Below are 23,518 nucleotides of genomic sequence, written 5' to 3'. Positions count from 1 at the left end.
TTATGAAATGTCTGCTGAAACAGTATCGGTGGGTTTTTTGAAGTGTTCTGGAAGTAGTTCTCTCCAGAGCATGCTTGTGTGGTGGCTTGTTTCAGGGGTTATTTTAGTAAACTAAACCTGAAAATGTGCTAAAGCTGTTAAAAATTGCAGTCTCGCCAGTCTCGTTGACATACAGCTGTTTTCCTTTCTTACCCTATATCTGACATTGAGCTCATAATTTATTAGATGTTTGCTGCGATTATTTACTGAGTGACTGCGGACTGGTGTGAGTTTTATCTTGAAGAAACAAAGCAGGCTTTATATTTTAAATCTGATGGCTTTGAAACCTGAAATTACCAATGCTCAGCTCAGAGCACAAACCATATACTGGTTTGATGAAACAGCTGAAACAGCTTTAGACTGCAGTGCACTTGCTAACTGTGCTGCTATGGGTGTCACTGACCAAAGTTAGGTTATCAGCATGCCCAGGGCAGCCTTAATGCCTGGACACTTCCTGGGTCGGCATGTGTTGGATGCACTGTTAGGAGTTGCCACAGTTCGTGCCCGTGTTGTAGATGAAGTAAAGCTGGTTTTGTAAGATGAAGCCAGCTTTAGCTGGTATATCTGTCATATCTGAAGGAGTTTGTTGAAGAATTGGCAGGGAATTCCTATGTCTTTTGCCACCTTTGTGCTTTCTCATTCTGGTCTTTCTGTTGTGACAGTCTTGGGGTCCTCTTCAACAAATACAGCAACTAATCTTGGTTGATGATTTGTCTCATCACATTGCACAAATGTGATAATAACCCAACCAACCACATATATTCTGACACTTACTATGCTTTCTGCATTTAAAAATAAAGAATGCTCTCTGGAGATTTATATTTTTTCTCTACCCATCTTTTATGAAGGTCTTTCAGTGTTCTTCATCCGTATGAATAAATTTAGTTTTCATGCATACCAGTTCCTAAATGTTTGTGGTGCATTCAGTTTTCCCGAACTTGCTATTTCATCAGCTCATGTGTTATACTACTTGTTACAGATAAAAGTTTTTTACTTAAAAAAGATTAATCCAAACACTTGCTAGTAACTTCCTGTATTTCCTAGTTTTTTGTGCACGTACCTTTGAAAGGCAATGTGTTGTTTCCTTGAACATGGAATTAAATAGCTGCATTTAATGTCACTGTATGTTTCAAAATATTTCTGAGTTTTAACTTGGTTATTCATCAGTTTGTTTGCTTGCTTGCTTCCTTTTGTTTTAGCAAGACCAGGTCATTGAAGAATGTGTAAATTGATACATTAGTGTTTCATCCTAATTTGGAAAAAATTATATAGGCTCTTGTTACCCTAGGGAAACCACTTGTAGTCCATGCTATTCTAATACTTTTTTCTTATTTATCATTGTTAGCCCAGATTATTCTTTATTCCCTTACTTAGCTATCTGTGTTATCTATCTCTTTCTTGTCCACTGTATTACTATGTCTTGGTATATAATTTTGAAGTCTTCCTGTAAATGTGGGGGGAGATGAGCTTTCAGTCTGTCATTTTCTCTGTCAAAGTGAGGGTGTTGGTGGTAACTGCTTGTGTTCTGAATTTTAGCTGGTAAGAGATGCGTGGATTTCATTGATGAGAGATGCATGGACTGCATGTCTTCATAGACTGTCCAAGCAGTTACTCATGATTCCCTACATAGAAAAGGTGGCAGGCTGAAGGTACAGGGCATGAATATAAGTGAGGAGACTATATTTAGAATGTAGTGAGTAGATGACTGACGTGTTAGTAGTTGAAAGAGTTCATGCTAATTGTAAATTATCACTGAAGTTCTGAGCTAATGGTCTTGAATTGTCCAGCTTGAGATACCCTGTTCCTTACCATATTCTGTTTTTAAAATAAGGTCAGTGAAACATTGGAGGCTATAGATGACATTTGATAAACACATAAATAAAGTAAGAACTGAAATGAGCACCTTTTTGCCACTGTCAAGAGCTTTATGGTTTTTGTCGTGTGGAATAACAGATAAAGGGTTTGTGGGTTTTTCTGCAATACCTGCTGAGTAAGAGAGCAAGCTTTGGTAGCAGTCCTTCCACTAAGACGTGTCTTTTTTTTTCTCTTTCTTGATTTAGAACGACTTTTCCCATGGTGACTGCATGTCAAGTAATGAGACCAGTTTGCTAGAACGAACCACAGCGCCTCATGATGGACTCCCGGTGGCTTCCCACAGACCTCAGAGAGAAGGTACGTTGTCTGAGCTTCCTTTTGAGGAAGGCTTCTAAGGGTTTCCTTGAACATTAAACTCTGCTTGGAGTTATAGACATCTTGTATCTTTCTTGCTGTTACAAGAAGCTGCAGTGATTGGTAAGTAAAATAGCTTCTCTGCCACCTACTTGGTCTTTTCTTTGTTATAACAAGTTGTCATTTGTGTTAACTGCTAACTGCTAGTGAATGCCTGCATGAAAATCAGCTGCAAATGGGCTTCCCACTGAAAAAAGGGTCAGGATTTGGGGGAAAACAAGAACATATAATGCAATTGTATTAGGAGTATTTGAATTTTTTAAGCAAAGCTAAACACAAAAATATTGGGAAGCAGTCCATAGATTTTGCTGCTTGATTCAGTTGTATTTGATGACATTAAAAAAAAAATTATCAAAGAAAACCCACATTAGCAGGTGTTATAGAAATGGCAGTTTGGAGAAGTGAAAGGCTTAATAGGAGTCACTGTTTTGGCTTGGGAGAATAAGAACAGGCTTCTGAGCATAAACAAAACTCTGATATGCCATTGCCAGCACAATATTTTCTCTTTGAAGAAGTGAGCATTATTGAAAACAGATTTATTCTCACCCTTTACTCTTCAAGAGGATTAGCAAGTTACTTGCCTACTCAAAATTAGTCAACAGATAGTGTGCAGATAGGAAGGAGCCAACAATATGGAAAAACGATTGCTATTCATTTTGTCCTTATAAATGTCCTTTTGTCTCTAGTGTGGAGATTTAACTGCACTTTGAAGACAGGCAATTTGAGAGATTTGATTCCTTGAAAAAAAAATACAAGAGGAAGATAATGGCAGATTACAGACAACAAACCTGTTTCAAATCCTTTTATGGAGTTCAAAGTGTTCGTATTCATGAATTAGAAACATAAAAAGGGGAATTTCTTTAGTAACACTCAAATTGAGTAACAGAAGCACAAAAAATTTGAATAACTTAATCTAGCAAAGAGCTTAAATATTTTTCCGCATTTGTATTATCATAGTGAGAAACCGCAGTGAAGGATAAGAGTACCTTTGTGATATTTGCTACACTGTTATGTGGTAGAGATTCCCTACTGCAGAAATCTCCTTACTGGTTAGAAATACCACTGATAGTAAAACTCAGGTTTTATTCTCAGCTGTGATGAATATGAATTTTTAAAATCTTGACTTAGAATGGAAGCAGTGTCATGTATACATGCTTTACTTCATCATCCTAGATGCATGTGCTGTGTCCAGAATAGAGGTAGAGATGTGACACGCCTCATTGGCTTGTGTATTCAGACTTTTCTTCCAGCCATTTAGAATATTTAAAATGTCTTTATGGAGACAGAATTATAAAGGAGTCTGTTGAAACTGTAGAACTAAAGCTGTGCAGCAACAACAGTGTAATTACCTGTTGTATCATGCATTAAATGAAGCATGCAGCAGAAAGAAGTTATGGAAGTTGAAGGTACTGCATTGTGTAATAAATTTTTTTATACCTGAGGACAAATTTTTAGCATTAAGAACTGTCAATAGTTTAAAATAAGCAGTCTCATTAGGGAAAAAAGCTTGTCTGTGAATGTTAATGGTCTTAGTTTCCTAATTGTGTATGCTAAATATATGCATGTAGTGGAATGCAATTTAAACCACTATTCTCAGTTCCAGTCATGGGAATCAACTTCTTAATTAACTTATGAATATGAATTCCGATATCAATTTGAATGTTAGCCATTAAGAAATTTTACTGCAACAAAACTTTTGTTGTGCCATGTTCCTCCTTCTAACAGCACTTTAATCTATACCAGACAGGTAAAAATTAAGATGACTAAACATTAATCTTTCCATGAAATATTGTTATTGTCTGGCATCCTTAGCTCATCTCAGATTTCTTTCCTTTGTAATAATCTTCATTAACTGGTAAAAATGAAGTGCTTGTCTGTCTTCCTAACTCCCAGCTAGAGGATTACAACCATTGTATAGCAGCACATTCAGTATTTATCTCTCTACTAAGAAAATTGGAAGCTGTAGTACTATCACTAGACTTATTTGCTGGCTTATTGTTCCTTTATGGAAATTGCCAATGCTTAATTCTCTTAAAAATGGCTTGTTTGATGGGGATGAGACTTGATTTGTAACTGTAACAAAATTAATTTTAAACTGTTTACATTCTATTAGATGATAATTAGTTAATATCTGTTAATAAATTTTGCAACATGAAATTACAGGAGGTTTAATTTTTTTTTTTTTTTTAGGAAAAGACACTGTTGTTATGAGTAGTTCCCAATATATCCCATGTAAACATGCATTTAAAAATTGAAAGGAAAACATTAACTGTTAACACCACCCACCTCCCTCCAAAAAAAAGTAGCTTCTAAAGCATTGAAAGGAAGCATTGATGATGTAGGGCAGGTCGAGCTGCTTTTAAATAATTTTTTTCTTTACACGTAAAGATGTGTTCAGGCTTGCACTGGAATAAAATTCTCTTGAATACTTAGGCCAGCATAGGAGCAAAACTGGAAAGCCCATCTTGGCTATATAAGGGTTTTTATATGGAGCATTACCTGAGCAATGCTGTGTGCCCTCAAGAAAGTCTCCAGGCCCTGAAAGCCATATGGTGCTGCAGTTTGCCAGGTCGCAGCCAGAACTCCCTGTTGTTGTGTACAGTAGGCTCTGGGGAAGTAATGTGAAATTAGCCAGTACTTACAGTACCTTTGTTCCCTCTGGGTTCAATTCAATGACACTCTTTGCAGTACAACTGTCAAAGCTTTCTGCTTCTTCTTTGTTTTCTGTTTGCTGACACTCATTTCTGTCTCCTTCAGGCCTTCCCTAACTAATTCTTTTCACCTAAGTACCCTCAGAAATGTGGGTATTTGGCCTTAGTTTGCCCTCATGTACTATTGTGAGGCTCCTCATGCCTAGGTGTAGAAGGTACTGGCTGGTTTTTATCAGCACTTGTTACTTCTTGAAGTAAAGATACCATTTGACTTCCTTTTAGTGTCTTTTCACTTAGAGTGGTTATATTGTTGTAATTATGTGACATTTGGTGTAAATAAGCTCTTGGGAAATGCATAGATTCTCATGATGTGTGCCAAAGAGATTGTCATTAGGCCAGAGAAATACTTAGAGCAAGGTTCTACCTGCTCCCAGCAGTTTGTTGCAATACAGCAGCTCATAAGGAAGAGTTGCACTGTGTGCATCAGGATTTAGCCTACAGGCATGCTCTGAGAGCCTGGGAAAGTAAGGAATGGTTTGCAAACTGACAGTTTTGGAGTGCACAATAAGGTGTTTTTCTTTCAGCTGTACACATTGAGAAGATAACCCTGAAAGACGTATCAAGAAAAAGGGCTGACAAACATTTGGAGTACACATTCAAAGTAAGCAAATAATCTCTAGGATGTTAAAATTATTGTCTGTGTGCAGATACATACAGCTTGTTTCAAAAACCTTCACAGGAGGCAATTTTGAGATTCTTTGAATTATCTTGTGATTCTTTTGAATTCTGTGTACAAATCAGGTGTTTTACATAACTGTGGGCATAAAGTGTGAGGGCATAAGGTGGGAAAGTGTAAAACATCAGCCATAGCTAGGTGTGTGACATCAGTTCAGGAAACTTGGCTTTTTCTAACTCATAAGAATTCTGAAACTAGAAGTTTTAGAGTGCTCAAGTGGCACAGGAGCGCAGGTGTGACTGCAGATTGCTTGGAGTCATATGGTCATCTTGGGTCTTGTTTCTTGCTGTTTACCATATGAAGGTGGAGCCTGTGCTTTTTGAGAAAACTGGAGATTGGTGCCTTTGTTTTGGACTTTGTCTCTCAAGGGAAAACCAAACAAGCTGGAAAACAGCCAAAAACTGAACAGCCTATCTAGTGTAGTCTTCATCTATGATAGTAGCCAAGGGCAGCATGTATTAAATGATAGTTACTAAGGCTGGTGATGGTGATGCTCTAGTTGAATCAAAGTAGTAAATTTTCTTAGCAAGGACTGACTAACACTATGAGTCATTGTGCCAATAGATGTGAATCTGGTACTATACCAGATTTGAAGTTAAAGTTAAATGTTCTCCTTTTTCACCCAAAAAAAAATGGTTCACATCAAACATTCTAACTGATCATTTGACATGGGGGATGTTTTTAAAGAAGCAAACTTAAAAAAAAGCCATTTTGAGCTGAAAGTTGGTGTGTTGATCGCAGAATTTGGTATTGTATTCTGTGATGTTGTATTCTCTAAATAGATGCACTCCTCTTTTGTTGAGGACAGTAATATGTGGAAGGTAGCCTTCAAAGTCTTTAAGGTTAACCTGGCCAAATATTTCAACCACATCATAGATTTTTTTTTTCCGAATAGTCTGTGAAGTGAGTATGAAGTAAACTACAGTAGGAGATGGGGAAAGTTTGTACAGAATGTCTATAGGGATTATAAAAATTTAAAATAAAAAAACTATTTTAAAGATTCAGCATGTAGACAGATTTTACAGTGGTTTTGAATTTCTTTGTTAAAGGGGGAATGTGGAGATATTCTGGCGATTATTTCAGTAATCTTGAAACTCCACCTCAGTTCTTTTAGGAAAGAGTTTCCTTTCCTCATCTGTGCAGGTATATTCTGTGCTTTTCACTGTAGATAATTTTGTACTTGCCCAGACACTGCTGTTTTTTAAGGTTGTAACAGCAATTGCAGTCATGGCTTCCCAGCTGAGGACACTGAGGGTAGTTGGCATTTTTGGGGACTAAGTTGAAGGCAGTTGGTGGGTGACATTACTCTATCAACTCCTGAGAGTAAATGAATGTTTGTAATTGTTGTGTCCACTCCTGTTACCCTGAATGTTCCCATGTAACTAATTGGAATCTTTGGCCCAGAAGTGGGCTTAAAGCCAGGCAGCACTCATCTAACCAAGCTTACTTATTTTTTACTCAAAACATGCATGTGAAGGTGCTGTTTTACTACTTGCATGTCGTGTCAAAACAATAAGCCAGAATCATCAAAACATATGCCAGAATATTGTCTGATTCTTGAGTGCCTTCTTCAGTAACTTGCAGTACTTTTTATGACTTGTAGCCTAAAATAACTTCTATATGATTGTGTAAGATTTGAGTCTAAGGCAGATAAAATTATTTTATAGGTAATATAAACAGATTTTTTGTTTCATTTTGACTTCTGGTAATGACAGTGAGTGGTCAATGCAATATATCTGACCTACAGTCATTTTCTCTGGTACCTATTTTTTTGTGGTTAATTATTTCTGTTTGATACAACTCCCATAATTACAGAGCCTTCTGCCTGGCTTCTTTTTGAGTCAGTAATCTTCAGGGACTTCATTGTATTTCCTTGAATTTGCCCATGCTCTCTTTAGCCACAAATAACATGAAGGTGATCCTAAAATACACACTCAAAATTAGTATGTCTTTGAAAAAGTACAGCCTTATCCCCGTTTTGCCTGGTGTTTGCTTAACTGCGAGTGTTAATTCTGAGACTGCCAAATTTATGAAATTGTTCTCATAAGCTAATTGCTATGAAACTGGGAGAAAGGCACTTTCCTCATTCTTTTTTCCTTCATTCTAGGTAACCTGGTCTGATTTTTCTGTAACATGTGTAACAAAAACACATCAGGAGCTTCAGGAATTCCTGCTAAGAGTATGTATTCAAATATGAAAGTAGTGTTTATACATCAGGATTATAACTTCAGAAGTAGTCTAGGAGAGCTATGATTTCTGAGGTGTAATTATAGAAACAAAAGCATGCCAGCAGATTTTTGTACTTCACAATTGTATTAACCATTTAATTATATATATTGGAGTTAAGGATCTTGACAGAAGAAGCAGCCCTGGAGAATGTTTGGGGAGTTTCCCAGGAGGTGATTGTTTGTCTCATCTGAAATGGCACTTAAAGTTTTAATTGAACTACCATAAAACTACCAGATGAGGTTTTAATATTCCCCACAGACCTCATGTATAGGTACAACCACTGGTTGTTTGCTTGTGTTCCTGCTAGAAGGACCTTAAAGAGTATAATTTGTTACGTTTAATTAGTGGGACACAGCCATAAGCATAATAGTTTTTAATTTAGCTGTTGTATTCTTCAGTAGCACAAAGGCTGGCCTGTTCATCATCACAAGAAGTTCAACTTGAGGAGAATCTAGCAACTATATGTGTGTGTGTGTGTATCCATGTTTAAAAAAGCCGAAAGTTCTCTCAGTTGTTTTCCCCTCTGCTCTGATCAGAGAATACATTTCTGTGCATAGGCCATGTGCAGACCCCATCAGTGTGATGACCTCAAACTGTGTGTTCATTGTCAGTGTCTGATGTTTTGGGTTCCACCTATTCTGGGAAATTATTCTATATTTAAACTCTTCCCTACTCAGGGCAGTAATGAGGGATCTGTTTTGGACATGTTTTGATGGTATCTGGGGTTCTTAACTGCAGTGTTAATTGCAAGTGGAAAGCCAGTCACTGTACAAAGGTCATTGTCTTGTTCACTGTTTTAAATTATCAACATTGTTTTCTGCTATTCTAGAAATTAAGCAGTGAATATTAATCTAGTTGAATATCTGGTTCTAAGAGTTCCCAGAGCTTGGTTTTGGGGACTTTAAATTATGGATGGCATGTCTGATTGCAAGTGGGTTATTCCACAGCTTAGGGTACATGCATCTGCACCTGAAGAGAGCCCTAAAAACAGCGATTCCTACAGGGTCCTGTGCGGCTCTTGGATGAACATTCACATGCATGCCCCCGTTCTCCCACATGTGTAAGACAAACATCAGTGTCTGAAATGGACCTCCTAGAACCTACTTGCTTCCTGGAGGAGCCAGGAAAACAGACATGGTCCAGTGTGTTGAAGAGTTGTGCTGTTTGGCTGATATAGGATGTTCCACGTGCTGGCTTGCATGTTCCAGCAGTGTCTAGGACATGGCAGAACAAGAAAAAGACAACCACAGGTTGCTATGAGCTTCCTGAGGTCTTCTGTGGAAAATGTGCACAGCTGAAAAGTATATTTGGTTTGATAGCTGTAGGTATAGAAGTAAGAGAACATTGTTAAGTAAAGCAGGACAGAACTTATTTGCATTAAAAAGCATAAAGCACAAACATCCACTTCATATGCCCTTATGTTTTGGCTTTTTGTTGTTCTTGTTCCAATCTACATGGCATTGTTAAGCAGTATACTCAGGTTCCTGGGGACAGAAAAGAATGGTCAAAATACTTGATGGAAAATTCCAATGCTTCATATGATAGAAATAAGATAATGGTAAAAATTGTTTCAGAATAGAGGCATTGTTGGGAAAACTAAGGTAGTAAAAGGCATAACTTGGATGTTTAAATTAAAGGCTGGCTTCTCTTAGGTGATAAGCCAAAAAGTTTTTTGCAAGTAGGAAATTACCCACATATGTGGAAGGACTAATAAGCTTGTAAGTAAGTAACAAGGCTGTCCCATTACCTTAAGCACCTAATTTTGGGTTGGTATAACTGAATCTTTAACTACAGAAGGAATTGCATTCCTTTTAGTGGAAGTTTTAAAAGCAAGAAGGTAACTGTTTCCAGAGACAAATCTACATACAAAATACTAGGATAGGAGATTTGATCATTCCTACACTTCTGCAGCAACTTCCTGATACCTTTTGGCTAGCACTGACTAATTCTTCAGTAAGAGTTCCTCAGTAATGCATATTAAAGCCAAAGGGTCTGTTAAGAACCGCTGCTTTCAGCCCTTTGTGGTTTTAGATATAAGACATTTCAGGTGTTGCAGTACTGTACTAACATAATACTAACAGCACCTGTCTGTCTGGATTCCAGGAGTTCCTCTTATGTATTTTACCAAGCAATTATCTGCATCAGACACAGCATCCCTCTGTTAGTACCACTTGATTCAGTGAAAGAATTACTGAGTGCTGGGCTGCTGTTCCAGTAGCTGGATGCAGTATCCAGCTGGCACTCTGGGTCAGGTGTATTCCAGATATACAAAATGAAGATGCTGCTTTAGTGTAAATTGCTGAGTGCTGTTGATCATAATTGGTGGCAGATGTTTTAACCACATTAGCAATAGCTTTGAACTTCAATTTAAAAAAAGCCTTTTTCAGTAGCAGTTTACTCTTAATTGCACCATATTAAAATATTTTTTTAAATGTAGATTTACAAGTTTGATCAGCTTTGATGTACATAAGTACAACATTGAAAGTTCTAAAGGTGAAAAAACTTTGTTCTGGGGAATAGTCTTCATTTAAAATAGATGTGCTCTTAAGTAGCAAGCATTTTGCCTTCTCATCTAGAACATCAGAAGACCTCACTTTGTAGTATTGGCATTGGAAAGTTATAATGAATTTTGATAAGGTGTTTCAGTGTTTATAGCAACTGGGGAGGGACTTGCTAGTGATTTATCTCAGTGTTGCCTGCTGAAGTCTAGTGTATTAAAGTCTAGTGTTTAGTCTAGCTAAGTGATGATAGTGAGTACAGTGCATTCAGTCACACCTGTTTTGTTTTTTTTTTTTTGTGTTTTCAGAACTAATTTCTATATGTGAAAGATTTAAAGAAATAAATTGTAAAAAAGGCTATAAACTATCCTGAAAAGACCATAGTATTTGGTAGTAATTCCTTCAAATACAGCTTTAAACAATTTTATGCCTGGATTTTCTGTGAGGATTTACAGCAAAGTGTTTCTCTTGCAAAACTAGATGATGTTGATTTGTTGTACCTTTGGTTTGTAAAACACATCACTCAAACTGAAACAATTGAGTTTCTTGTTGATACCAAAAGGTATAAAGACTCATAGTGAACAAATGCAGTCTTTAAAATGTCAATTACTCATTTTTCACATTAACCTTTTTCTCAGCTCCCAAAGGAACTATCTTCTGAAGCATTTGACAAGGCTATTTTAAGAGCACTAAATCAGGGTTTTCAGAAGAGGGAAGAACGAAGGCATGCTGATCTTGAGCCCATAATCAGGTAAATGTTTTAGCAAATAGCCTGAAACGCAACACTAGAAACGTGATTGAAGTCAAGCTAGAAGACTTCTATGGACAGTGGAAATTCTGCTACCTAAACCAAATTTGCAAAGAAAATGGGAAGGCAGTGATGAAATAGATACTCTTGACTCTTAGATTTTCTTTAAATTAAGACTTTTAGTAAACTTCATAGAATTACTTCTTTGGAAGTAATTGCACAATTATGAAAATAATTGTCCTAAGCAGCATTATATAGTAATGATTAGCATTTGTGGAAGTATACTACCTCCTTTACAAGGGTATATTTAGAAATACTAGAAACAGTAACTCAGAGCACATATGTTCTACTTTTTATGACAGGGTAGAGTGAGAGACAGAACGGAAATTAAAAGGTATAAACTGTAATAATGAAGTGTGTATATAAAATTAAAAGTAGCTCGTGTATTTATAAGAAAATGGCCCATATCTCATGACCTGCTCTTTAGTGATGAGAGAGCTTGGTGGTCAATTTCTATAACTCAGAACAGTAATATGAATTTGGGTTTACCTACTTGGTTTTGGTTTTGTTTTTTTTTCCTGGTTTGGTACAGATACCTTGTTATCTTTGTCCTTTTCAGTCAGGATTGTTCAACCTTGTTGAAAACAAATTATTCATCATGTTAGGCAGTGTCTCTTGAGTTGGGGTAGTTGAGGAATCAGGCACTGCTTTCCAAACTCCTACTCATAATGTTCTGTTAGTTCTAGCATTTTGTCCTAGTATTTTAGTTAAAGAAGATTTGTAGCCACTCTGAGCCTCAACTACCCCCTTGCCAATTTTTTAATAAATCTTGGTCTGTAATATTTATCTGTCTTTATTGGCTTGATTGTCAAGCCAAAAATTAATCTCTGTGAACAGTTTTGGCTGATAAACATAGTGGTTTTAAATCAATAAACCTGTTAAACAGAGGTTGAAGGGAATGTATTGTAATACAGAAAGATTATGAAGCCTCACTGCACAGTAATTACAAACCCAAGAGACTCACTTGGAAGATAACCTTTGAACATACAGAACTGTGATAGAGTAAGCAACTGTAATTACAATTTGCAGGTTGTGTTGTGACTATACAGGAATGCTACATGAATAATCTCAAGCGAATAGCATTACTGTATTCAAATTCCTTTTTCTTTCAGTATCAGTTTTAACATAAATATATACTTATTTGGGGGTTTCAATATGTGCCCATTTGCCAAAAATTGCTCTCCCCTGCCCCTCCTCCAAAGAAATAGAGCTGGGTAGTGCCTCTTGGCAAGTAATATCTGAAACCTTTGTGTGTGGGCAATGAAAACCATTAATTGTTGTCCTATTTTCTTATTTGAAGCTAATAAAATTTGTCATTGACATCTTGGTAACTGACTCAGACCAGTACAGAGCAATGTTGAGCATCCCGCCCTTTGCTCTTGGAGATAATTGCAAAATTCAAATACCTACCTTACAGGTGAACTCAACTTTGTATTTACCCTTCAAATGTATTTAAGAAACAGGTGCATTGTTTTGGGAAAATAAATGTGTTCTCAGTTAAAAAAAAAAAAAAAAACAGTTAAAATACAGAGTCCAGTGCTTTTGGACTCAATCCAAACTCCTCTTTAATAAAATGTTACAAGCAGCTAAAATGTTTGAATTAGGATGACTCAAAAGCACCTATCTTTTTAAATTCAAAAAAATCATCATGCCAATTGCTTATATTGTCTGTACTCCAAGCTTACACTAGCACTTAACAGCTCAGCTCAAAAGTAGCTTTTAGCATTGTTGAACGTGCAATTTGAAGGGTTTGGACTTCTTAAGAACTGCCTATTTTGCTTTTAAATGGTACTGTAGTACATTTTTGTGTTTTTCCTATGATTCTGTTACTTAGTTTAATAAACTCTCACTTAAATTTCAGGCAGCTATTTTCAAATACATCACAAGCTTTTCTGCAGAATCAGAGAGTATACAACTTCTTCCAATCAATTTCATCAGAATCTTTGCACACTCACAGTAAGAAATATCCTAATACTGTTTTATATTATGAAAAGTCTATAAAAAGCTAGTCTTGCTGCTGTGCCTAAGTACAGTTTTACAATTTTTTGTTTGTGTGTTATATTCCACTGGTTGTGTTTGAACTCCTGGTAAATGAATAGTTTCTTGAGCAGATACTCATACTTTTGACAGCGGGAACATGCTATGTAGCATCAGCTTGTGTTCTTTTTGTTCTTTCTTTCATTCTTTCTTTCATTCTTCTCTGTACCGTCATGCTCTTCAAGTAGGCTGTTATGAATTGAATATGTTTGAGTATGAGTATGTTTGACATTTCTTCATTTCACAAAATTTAAATTTTGGAACAAAAAGTTTGAACTGACTCAAAAAATCACATCTGCTTTTTGTTTGTTTTTTTTTTTTTTTTTTTTTTTTTGTAGATAAGCATCTCTCTTGATATTTAAACTGAGATTTGTTTTGAGTACATAAATGATGGGATGTCCCTAATTTCAGAACATACAGAATTGTGTACCATCATTTATATTGCAGAGATTTCTTTGGTGGCCCTCTTAACCTACTTGTGTATTACAGTTTGTGTAACCAAAGCTTGACTTCCCTGTATGAATGTCTTAGGATGATGTGATCTTTATTTCCATTTAATCTTTCCTTATTTCAGTGCATGTTACACACATGACAGTTGAGGCACTCACTGGGAGGCCACTACCTCAGAAGTTACAAAAGATCTTAGTAGGAAATTGAATAGATTGGAGATTCCAAATAGACAGCTCATATTTGTTTGGGAAAAACTAGAGGAATGACAGCTGACTTCAGTTTGAAATGATGTGTGTGATCTGTGAGGGATGTATTCTTTCCATGATGAGATAGAAGCGCTGTGGTTAGGGTAGAAGCTGTAGGTTGCTTTGTAACATTTTTTAGTAGCACTTAGTACATTCTTACATGGCAATTTTGTGGAAATGTTAAACTAATTACAAGGTAATTGTGGAACTGGCTAGAATTTACTGCTGTAAGAATTGACACCTCTGTTGCACTGAAAGGCTGCAAGGGGAGGAAGGCGTTTCCAAAGTCCAGAAAGATTCATATTAATGATGGGCACGCTGGACAGGGTGTGCATATTTTGGACTGTAGACTTCATCTGGTTTGGAAGTACTTGCAGATGCATTGTTGTACATGGTAGTAGTTTGAAATGGTTTCAGAAAAGAACCAGTGCCAAGTTCCATCAAGACAGGGCAGAAATGATCTTCAGGGTGGGTAGACCAGAAGGAGAACAGACAAATGTCAATTCCGTCAGAAGTCTTATGGATTACAAAGTGATCTTAAATGTGAGACAATTTTTATAGTAATAAATAATTCAGCACATGAAAGTTCATGAGGATTTGTTAGATGTAGAATATATGACAGACAGGATGAGGAACTTAATTGTTTAGCAGAGTGGAGGAAAGACTCAAATGGAAAATTATTTAAGTCATCAAATACCAGAGTCCTAATGTAAAAGGGATGATCTGTTCTCTCTGATGGATCAGACAGAAAGCACTAGGCTTAACTTCTTATGAGGAAGATTAGGACCAGGGGCAGGCAAGAACCTTGTGATTGCCAGACAAGTCCAGAGTAGTGAGGCAGGTCTGAGGTCAAGGCAGAAAAACAAGTCAGTAGGTCAGGGTTAAGAACAGGATCAGCAAGATTCATGTGCAGGCACAGGTGTGCCAGCAGTGCACCCTAGGCAAGAGCCTGAGCTCAAATGCAGCTCCTGAGCCAAAGGATGGAAGCCCTGGCTGAGGCATCTTTCAGTTCTTTTCCCAGCAGTCACACCCCAGATTGCAACACTGCGGTGTACCGGATTGGATTTTCACTGTGGGCAGGTGAATGAAGCCCTTGGGAGAGCAGGGAAGAGTTGCAAAGCCCATTGGCATGATTCAGGCCCTGACATTGAGTTAGATATTAAGAAAACATTTGATGAGGAGAATTACTGTGTTAGCAGTAATTAGCATTAGGTGTTTTTCTTTTGAGAAGGGGAAGTGGATGGCTTGTCCATGGTAGCTCACAGTCATATTTCCTGTGGTGCAGGCTATACTAAGACAAAAGTGCTCACCCCACCTGTTGCCAAAATTGCCCCAGTTAAGTGGCCCTTGAGGTTTTTTTTTTTTTTATTGTTGGTTTCTGTGTTTTTCTGTGTTTTCCTGTTTAGGATTCCTGTAATCCTGCACCTTGTTACTGCAAGTTAGTCATAGTTGCGCGTTTTGCATGTGCTGACAGTGTTGGGAAAGGAAGCATATATTTAAGAAAAAAATCTCATCTAGTTCTCAAATAAAACATGCAGAATTAATTGACAGACAAAGCATTTGTGGCTTAAATTGGCCTTCAGTTGCTATACAGAGTGAGCGATAAAAATATCTTTTCACAGAAATACAAAGTTATTTAGCAAAACCTATGTGGAAGTAAATTCTGTGTTTGTGAAAAGTCTTCATACCTTAAATAATAGTGGCTTTCTCACACTGAATATTCAGTAAGCTTATTAAGCTGCTATGGTTCCATTAAGGAGGAAATCAATTAGCTCCCTCTTGATTCATAAACTCAGTTGTTTAGACAATTTTTCAGGTTGGAGTAGACTTTTGATTCCAACATGATCTCTGGGGATGTAGTATCTTCAATGCAGATGCTATTCAGAAAGATCTTATCAATGTTTCAACCTCCTAAGCAGCAGCTTTCAGATGCTTTTACCTGCACTAACTTGAAACTTTTTGAGAGAGGAAGAGTGAACTCTTAGATTATTAAAGAAATTAAGTCCTTTCTCGGAGCATGGAAGTGATGTTTTTGCAATAAAACTGTTAATATTATTCTTACTTATTTTTCATCCTGTCCGGCATAAAAAGGCAAAAATGGTGTGTGAAGACTGTGCTAAGGGCACTAGAAGACTTTATCGCAAATTAGGTTGCTTTTGGCAGATGAATGATTTGACAGTGGAGGAGTGTAATTTGTTGCAGAAGAATGCTAGTAACTATCATTGCTCTCCTCCCATTTCCTGTTGTAACACAGAAAGATTATAAAGAAAAATCTGAAGTGCAGCATAGTAGGAATATCTCTAATAATTATCACAATCACAACCTTTTGAAATTGTACCCCATAGCATTACAATTATTTTTGACACTATTTTCTTCATAGCATTACAATTATTTTCGACACTATTTTCTTCAAAATAAAAGTATGTCTTAAGAGCCTTTACTCTTGGAGATGGCCTGCTTTGACAAAGGCAATATTTAAATTGCTGCCACATGCCAACCAGTTAGTTCAGTCTTCCATTTCCCTAGCTTCCAGTTTAGTGCAAACATTCAGGAACTGTCCAATTGTTCAAGATCTATAAAGTTACTACGTGAACTTTATTCTCTGCAGGTAACTTACAACCCTCTTTGAAGACGGTTAAGACAGCAGAACACTTCAAGGAGGACAGTTCAGAAGCTTCAAGTCAGGAGGAAGGTAGTTGTGTACTCAAAGGTGGTTCTTGGAGATATTTTGCCACAATCAGTTCTGAAAATCATACACTTCACTGATTTCTCCATTGGTATAAAGTGGTACAAAAATTGAATTAAATCTGCTATGCAAATGAAGAATTTTCATGTACTTTCAGCAGTTTCCTTAAGAGGTTGTTCTATAACTCAAGAAGTGGCAGCATTCATAGACTGCTCAAAGGTAGAAGTTCACAGCTGTGTTGAACAACCAGGAATATATACCTCACAATTTACATGAGCCAAGATTATTTATAGACTTTCATGTCTTTACCTATTTATTCTTCAGTTACAGAGTTCAGAGTTAAGTGCGGTATTTCAAGACTGTTTTACATTAAATATGATAAATTTGTCTGGCTTCTAATTTTACACAGAAAGGAAGTTCAAGTTTTCCTTTTCTTGTTCTTAACCTGTGTTGCTTTGATACTCTGGACGGTTACTGAGGTTGGGACTGTAGTGAATATTGATTACAGTCTGAAAGCTTGTGTTTTTCAAATGCCTCAAAAACAGTTCACACATGGAAGCAGCAGCCTGGTGACTGGTCAGTAATTTCATTCTGAAAGGAACAGCAAGCCAGTTTTGCATTGTTTTTAGCAGGAAACAAGTACAAGCTCCTGGTAGGTGGAAAGAACAGGAAAGGGGACCGATGGGTGAACACAGACCACTGAACACTTATGCTGGCTTTCAAGTAATGACAGCACTCTTATCCTCTTTCACATTAATAATTCATTAGAAGTTTGCTGTTGAATTTCTGTGGATTCAGTAATCTACATATGCAGTTTGATCAGCTTTTTCTTGTGTTGATAATCGTTGCCATATTCTTAAGAGTTCAGAGCACACCAAGTAAATTTACAATCTATTACCCAAATAGTCTTTTAAATACTGCTCTTTAAAATACATAAATCTCTTCATCTGGTGAAACTACAAATGCATTTCAGAACACCTTTTGTGCCATTTTAGTGGTTACTAGAAGTTTAAAAATAATTTTTTTTCTCAAATTTTTAAACTAGAATTTGAACTTAGGTGTAGCATTGACAGGAGTTCAGGCAAAATCCTAAGTACCAAGAATACTAAGATCATCAATAGTTGGAATTAAGGAAAGTTGCTTTTGTTAAAATGTAACACTTGCCTTAAAAAAAAGGGTAGACTATATCTCTGAAATTCTCAGTTTTTCTTTGTAGACTCTTAAAATGGTTTGGGTTGGAAATCTTAAAGTTCCAAACCATCTGCCACAGGCAGGGAATCTTGCACCGTACTGGGTTACTTGGAGCCCCACCCAGCTGAGCCTTGAGGCTGTATCTCTTTTTGCCAGGTGTAATTTGCAAAGCTTTACTTGCCTAGTGAATTTTCAGGTTCAGAATGCAGTACTTTAGTGTAGGACTTGTTTTTGTTTGCTAGTCAGAATGTGTGACATAGTTTTGAGATTAATTTCAGTATTCAGAAGAAATAACAAAGTGTTGTATTTTTTTCTGATTCATTCCTTTCTTCTCTCTCTGATCTTTCATACTGGGTGATACTCAGTCATGCATTCAGTGCTTAGAATTAAATACAGAGGTGAGCAAACATTGGCATTGTCATAGTTCCTCTCTTTCTGTTTTATTGTTCTGTGAAATGGAAAGTAAAGAGTCTTGTTTATATAATCTATACAAACTGATTTCTCTTCTATGCAACGCCTGCTAATTTCAGCACTGTAAATGAAGCCTGACCTGTTTAATGGAGATGTCTTTGCTATGTGCCTGGTAGTTATGGAAAGATGAATTTGCTAGATTGATTTAAAAGATTAAATGGAATTTCTGTTGAAATTATGCTTTGTTTTTTTTTCCAGATGTAATGCAGCACACAGCAGTTCACAAGAAACATAATGGAAAAAGTCCTGTTGCCAAGTAAGTACTAGGGTGTAATGTGACCATGTTACATGTCTGAACTTCCATTTGTTGGTGCTTTGAGAGTATGTGTCCTTCTAGATTAATGCTTCTTTGTGGAGCTTTTGTTTGTTTGTGTTTGGCTGTTCTGGTCTTATTTTTACAATTTAGGAGGTTGTTACTAACATCTGAACTATTAAAAAAATAGTTCAGAAGACTCTGCTTCTAAATCTGTAGGTCTAGGTCATTTGGATAGCTCTTCTTTCCCAAATTTTGTGGATCTTCACAATTTGAATGGATGTTTGATTTATGTTTATAAGATATGCCATAATTTGTATGGCATGTATCTTTCCTATGTGCACATACCCCCATGCTTGTACTGAAAATTTCCACTGCTATTGATTTGAAGGCTAGGAAACCTCAAAGAGGAGCTTATAGGAAAAGGCAGCCCATTCTTGCCCTTGCTTACTGGCAGATGCACACACACCTCTCTGGTTTGTGTCCATTGTAAGTGGAAGCAGTTCCTAACCATATTAGTTTATATATGCCTTCAGATTCCTGAAGTATCTAATGTGAATTCAGTCATTAAAGTATTTTGATTAAAGACTTCAGGTATGTTTGCACATAGTTGTGCATAATTCAACTAAATCAAGGGAAATTAATGGATACAGAATTTATTGTGATTTACAATTTTGTTCAGTGTTAATTTGCCTGTAAAAGGTATTTTTCTTGTACTGAAAGTTTACCTGGAATTCCAATAATTAGATATAAACATAGCACAGAACAGTGTTGGTTAACGTCTAGAGATCTTTACCAGACAAAATTCTTGTGAACTCACCACAAGACAACTTATTGCTTTTTGTCTGTTTTGGTTTTAAACTGTCCTACTTTCAGCTTATATTTCCTCAAGAAGAAAGTGTAAACTTGACAAAATCTGTGATTATAACAGTGGATATACAGTCTACTACAAATTTATCAGATCAGGATCCAAATTTACTAGCTTATGGTTATTCATAAAGAAATTGTCTTTTTTTTTTAGTCATTGTATAATGAATTACACTAAGGCTGACCATGGTTTAGGATCTGTCTTTCAGGTAGGAAGAGAGGGACAGACATTTCCACAAAGTTCTGAGAAAGAAACTTCTTTAGCTAACTATTATTTTCTGTTTATCTAAGAGGGGGAAATATATGTACTCCTTGACTGCTAGAGGTCTGTTAGGCCTTTCCTGTTTGGTTAGGTGTCTGTCTCCTTAAAATCTATGCCTTTTGTTTATGGGTTTGTAAAAAAATGGCACTGAATGGAGCTTTTCTGTTATAAATATGCATAATGCTGTTTAGAGTCACAAGCAGTTAATCTCAAATAGCATTGGTACATTGTGCATCTCTCTGCCTCTTGTTTTCTTTCAGTATTGCAGCCTTACTCTTGAAAAGTTGAAAAATTTACTGGTAGCAATGAGATCACACATAGAAAACAAAAACTTTAGTAATGTTACAGTTTCCATGAAATGACTGCAAATTTGGCAGTGAAACCATTCACCTCCACTTGGCAGAAGTTTCTAAAGTGACCTTACTTCTGCCTTTGCAATCAGGGGTTTATGTCTGTCTTTTGGGACCTTGGGTTCTTGCCATTTTCTTAATTTTTTTAAAAAATATTCTATTGTGTATCTTTTAAGTAGTTTGAGTCCTTACTCACAGAGATATTTGGTAGGTAGCTACTGGAATTTGATGATGTCTTGTGCTTTCCAGTGAGCTGGATTTCTGCCATCATGGAGCTGAGTAACATTTCATATTGCTTAACTTTTGTGAAGCAGCTTGCCAGCAGCCCTGAATTAAAAGGCACTTTCAATTATCAGCATAAGTATTTAAATAAGAATTTTAAAGTATTAACTCCTTTTTTCTTTTTTTCTTTTGCATCCAACCTGCAGTAAGGCATAATTTTGTATGAGATATGAAAAGGTTACAGGTCCTTGTGCCTTACTGACTCTGTCAGGACCCTGACTACTTTCCAGCAGCTTTAGCTGACCAGTGGTCTCAGACCTAGTTCAATATTTCTTCTGACTGGCTGCTGTAGAGCAGAGCTTCAGTGGAAATCACTATAAAGTCCAAAGTAAATGCCAAATGTAACTCCCCTCTCCCAGCACTACTCAAAACTAGCATTCCTGGAGGTAAAAATGCAAAGCAAGATGACCATTTCAAAACTGAAACAAACACAGCTGCAGTATGATCTGTAGTAACTGTGTCTCCATTCTTTAAATAGCTCATGAATTCTGAAACAGAGTTTAAAAAGTAATTCCAGCTTTGTCATTAATGATAAGGAAGAAAGAAGATGAATTCAGACTACATTTCTGTCTGGAAAATTGCCACAAGTCTGGTATGAAAATAGCAAAGTTTTTGTGTTATAGAAATATCCAAGGAAACTCTGCCCTCAATTACTGTTTTCTACAAATTCTGTTGTTCTGAATTTTACATCAAATTATAGTAGACAAATGAAAAAAGAACTCCAGTTATGATCAGATCATAACTTTGGAGCACAAGAACTGCTGTAATTTACATCTTTCAAACCTCTTGAAAATTCCTAGGGTTTTCTGAAAGCAAAATTTCCCAACATGATGCAAAATATGTATGTTGGTAAGACAAGCCCGCAAGTTTGTTCACATCAGCATAACTTTTGGGGCTTTTTTTTTTCTTTTCAGCAGCACTAGCAGTGCGAAATGTTCTTCACTGGATAGCCTTAACATTCAGCACTCGGAGCAGAATGGGGTAGTGGACTGGAGGAGAAAAAGCTGTATTGTCCAGCAGCACCCAGAGCACTGTACTAACCTACTTGACCAGGTGTGTTGCTGTTTATTCTTTAAAACCATATTCCGAGAAACTTGAGAAGATTGTCCACTACACGTGATGAGATTTAGCTTTAGAAGATGACAAGTGCTCCTGATATTGTACAAAATAAGTGTTGAAGTTGCTACTGACTTACCTTGATTAGAAAACCCTTCATAATTCCTTACCACACTCTCAGAAAGCTGAATATTTTGTTTATGAATTGGTAAATAAAATTCCCCAGGAGAATGTAAGTAATCAGAAAAGTCTAATGTTAATTTCTGATCAGGCACTTTCCTATTACTGTAGCATTGTCATTAGAGAGGATTCCAGAATGCCTGGGCAGTTTCTGTTATTGCAAGGAACAAACTAGAAACAGTATTGGTAGCTAAACTGTATTAATGCTACAGTAGGTACAACAGGTTAAACATATTCTTTCTGTCTTGCCTGCATTATTTAAGTAATAATCTTTGAAAAAAGTTAATAGATCGATACATATACACTTTTTCTGGGATTTGTGTCTCTTCAATGCTCAATCTCATTATGACTATAGGTAAGCAGAATAATTATTTATAAATAAAATTATGTACTACTGATTTGGGGGAAGGAAGCTTGCTTACTGCTTATATATGAAAAACACTGAATGTTTGAATTGTTTGATATTGCTCTCATTTATGTTTGGAATTTGGCTATTGATTGTTATGTGTGGAATAGCAAGCCAAACAAAAATAGTTTCCTTTTTTGACAAAGCAGGATAGTGAATTGAGGTTGGCTTCTAAACATGAAATGGTAGGCTGCATCAAAGTTTGAAATACTGCAAATTTGAAGCAAGAAAAAGGTTAATTTACTAAAGCAAAGGAAAAGCTATTTAAAGGAAGTCCAAATACAGTGATTTGGACAGAGATTATTTCAGAATTTTCATAAATTTTACTTCCTTGCCAAATATGAGTTGTTAATGACAGTTATTGATAGCATACTTTAAGAATTGTTTTTTCTTATGTGCTTGTGTGCTGTATTCTAGAGTTCAGTTTAGCAGCTTAAACCTCCAGTTTAAGGCTAGGTACCTGCTCGTCACTATGTAGAAATAATTTGTCACATGTATTTCCCTCACCCAACTATCAAATAATTCCATTTATAACAACAAATTGTATAGCTCCTTATGCTTGGTGGTCGGCCTTTTTAGCAGGTATGTGATGAAACACATTTGTTTTTATCCTCTGGAGGAAGAACAGCATGCAAACACTAATTTGATTGATATCTCTGGCATACTTGCAAGCAGTAATTTACTGAATGTTTTGCTGATTCTCGTGTAAACACAAGACATGACACATTATTTTATAGGCTCAGATGCGCTGAACAAGTGGTTCTTTGAGTGGTTATAGCACCCGTGAGCCCACTACTCTTGGACTTGTGGACCTGTCAGTCTAGAAGAGGTGTTGTCTTGGATTTAATAATTGTTTGACTGGTGTCTTTCTATTTTCTGCCTAGCACACAGTGGAAAAACGAAGTCTGTCTGCAGTAAGCAAGAAGAAAGGAAAGCCACAGCTGGAAAAGTAGGTTTCTAATGTAACTGGTAATCCAGAAATGGAGTATAATGCATTCACTCTGATAAACAGTGTCTGCAGTCAATTAGGTGCTTTCATTTGCTGTGCTGGCACAAGAGCTGGCATGGTGTGAGGCAAGGCTGCATAAAAATCCTTATTTTATATTCTATAAAGAAGTAACTTGAAAAATAGAATTTTAAGTGAATGCATTAATTTCTCAAAATAGCGCCTGGCATTTAATAAAAAGATGAAGGAGTGGAAGTATATTCTTAACCATATTGCCTTTTCCCCTTTATATTTATTTGAAACTCAAAAGATGTTAAGCTGTCCAGAATATACTGAAAATCAAATGAGGGTTGACAGTAACCTTTAACATTATGAAGTGGGTGATAACTGGCTGAAATGTCTTAATGAACATAATTTGCACATCAGAGGGCTTCCGAACTTCCTGCAGGCTACACAGCTCTACACTGCCAGAAGTGAAAGCACTTTGACCCTTACGTACTTCGACCCTTATGTACTACTCTGCCTACTTCCAAGTTTCCAGATACTATTATTCTAGACTGGTGTAGGGCTGCATTACACACATCAGCTTTCAAAAATGACTTTACTGTTTGCTGCACCTATTCCTTTTCAGTATCTTTTCTTATAT

The 23,518-nt window shown here is 36.5% G+C and overlaps 1 protein-coding gene across 1 annotated transcript in view; it reads left to right on the top strand.

Moving 5' to 3' along the window:
* ZCCHC2 (zinc finger CCHC-type containing 2) overlaps positions 1 to 23,518 on the top strand; it is a 44,141-nt gene that overhangs the window by 12,148 nt on the left and 8,475 nt on the right. Inside the window, exons 2-10 of the mRNA XM_058815030.1 lie at positions 2,100 to 2,211; positions 5,504 to 5,580; positions 7,763 to 7,834; positions 11,021 to 11,133; positions 13,052 to 13,146; positions 16,531 to 16,614; positions 18,469 to 18,526; positions 21,199 to 21,337; positions 22,811 to 22,875. Of these exons, the coding sequence (XP_058671013.1) occupies positions 2,100 to 2,211; positions 5,504 to 5,580; positions 7,763 to 7,834; positions 11,021 to 11,133; positions 13,052 to 13,146; positions 16,531 to 16,614; positions 18,469 to 18,526; positions 21,199 to 21,337; positions 22,811 to 22,875 (815 nt within the window). The remainder of the gene's footprint in view (positions 1 to 2,099; positions 2,212 to 5,503; positions 5,581 to 7,762; positions 7,835 to 11,020; positions 11,134 to 13,051; positions 13,147 to 16,530; positions 16,615 to 18,468; positions 18,527 to 21,198; positions 21,338 to 22,810; positions 22,876 to 23,518) is intronic.

The sequence above is a fragment of the Ammospiza caudacuta genome, chromosome 1 (assembly GCF_027887145.1).
Source record: "Ammospiza caudacuta isolate bAmmCau1 chromosome 1, bAmmCau1.pri, whole genome shotgun sequence".
NCBI classification, from domain to species: Eukaryota; Metazoa; Chordata; class Aves; order Passeriformes; family Passerellidae; genus Ammospiza; species Ammospiza caudacuta.
Note: the sequence above shows the minus strand (reverse complement) of the source record. Positions and strands in the feature narration are given on the sequence as shown.